This window comes from Patiria miniata, unplaced genomic scaffold (genome assembly GCF_015706575.1).
Source record: "Patiria miniata isolate m_02_andy unplaced genomic scaffold, ASM1570657v1 HiC_scaffold_24, whole genome shotgun sequence".
Classification (NCBI taxonomy): domain Eukaryota; kingdom Metazoa; phylum Echinodermata; class Asteroidea; order Valvatida; family Asterinidae; genus Patiria; species Patiria miniata.
The window spans coordinates 7,811,535-7,812,426 of NW_024037063.1; the positions used below are offsets into that span (position 1 = coordinate 7,811,535).

An 892-nucleotide genomic window follows, 5' to 3' on the forward strand; every position below is an offset into this window, starting at 1 on the left:
AGGCCAAGAAGGAACGGAAAATGAAAGCCGAGAAAGCCAAGAAAGCCAAGATTGCAGAGAAAGCCAAGAAAGCCAAAATGGTGAAGAAAATCAAGAAGCCCGCGCCGAAGAAGTCACCCAAGAAAGCTGCCAAGAAAACTCCCTCCAAGTCAACTAAATCATCTGCCAAGAAATCCTCCACCAAGCCAGCCAAGCCAACCAAGCCAGCCAAGAAGCCAGCCAGCAAGAGCACATCGAGCAAGCAGAAGAAAGTGTCGGCCAAGCCTTCGAAGAAATAAATCATCGAATCAACAAACTAAAACCAAAACGGCTCTTTTCAGAGCCACAACATTTTTACAAAAGAGATAGTCCTTTTATGCACGTTGAAATTTTATGTAATTTTTATTTGTCATAATTACAGTTTTCAAGTTTTTTAAATTATTTTTCGTATATATAAGCCCCCCCCTCACCAAAAACAATAAATAAATCAATAAATAAACCCAGAGACAGATAGAGAGACCCCCCCCCCCCCCACAAAAAAACCCAGCGTAATAAGCGGGTAAAAAGAGTGGTTGCTGAATCATGGTGGGTGGGTATAACGTGAAAGTAAAATTAACAACTTCAAATGAACAATTCACCTTAATAATAGGAACAAATAAGTTGTCCATGGGGGGCTGATTGTTAAGAATCAGCGCGGAAAGAACCAAGGCAAGCAGCATCGACCGCCGCAAGAGGGTTGAGGGCGCTATATAACTTTAACGGTCAACTATTGTTGTCAGTCTTATTTCGGCAAAGTTCGTGTAGTATTTCAACGATTAATTTACAGTTTTGTGAGGGCCTGTCGTCGGTAGAAATAGAGAATCACCCACAATGAAATGGCCCCGCTTCAAACTCTAGAAATATCGCTGAAGGA

At 41.8% G+C, this 892-nt stretch overlaps 1 protein-coding gene across 1 annotated transcript in view; it reads left to right on the forward strand.

Moving 5' to 3' along the window:
- The first annotated feature begins 561 nt into the window (after positions 1-561).
- LOC119731885 overlaps positions 562-892 on the forward strand; it is a 22,510-nt gene continuing 22,179 nt past the window's right edge. Inside the window, exon 1 of the mRNA XM_038205169.1 lies at positions 562-568. Coding sequence (XP_038061097.1) covers positions 562-568 — 7 coding nt within the window. The remainder of the gene's footprint in view (positions 569-892) is intronic.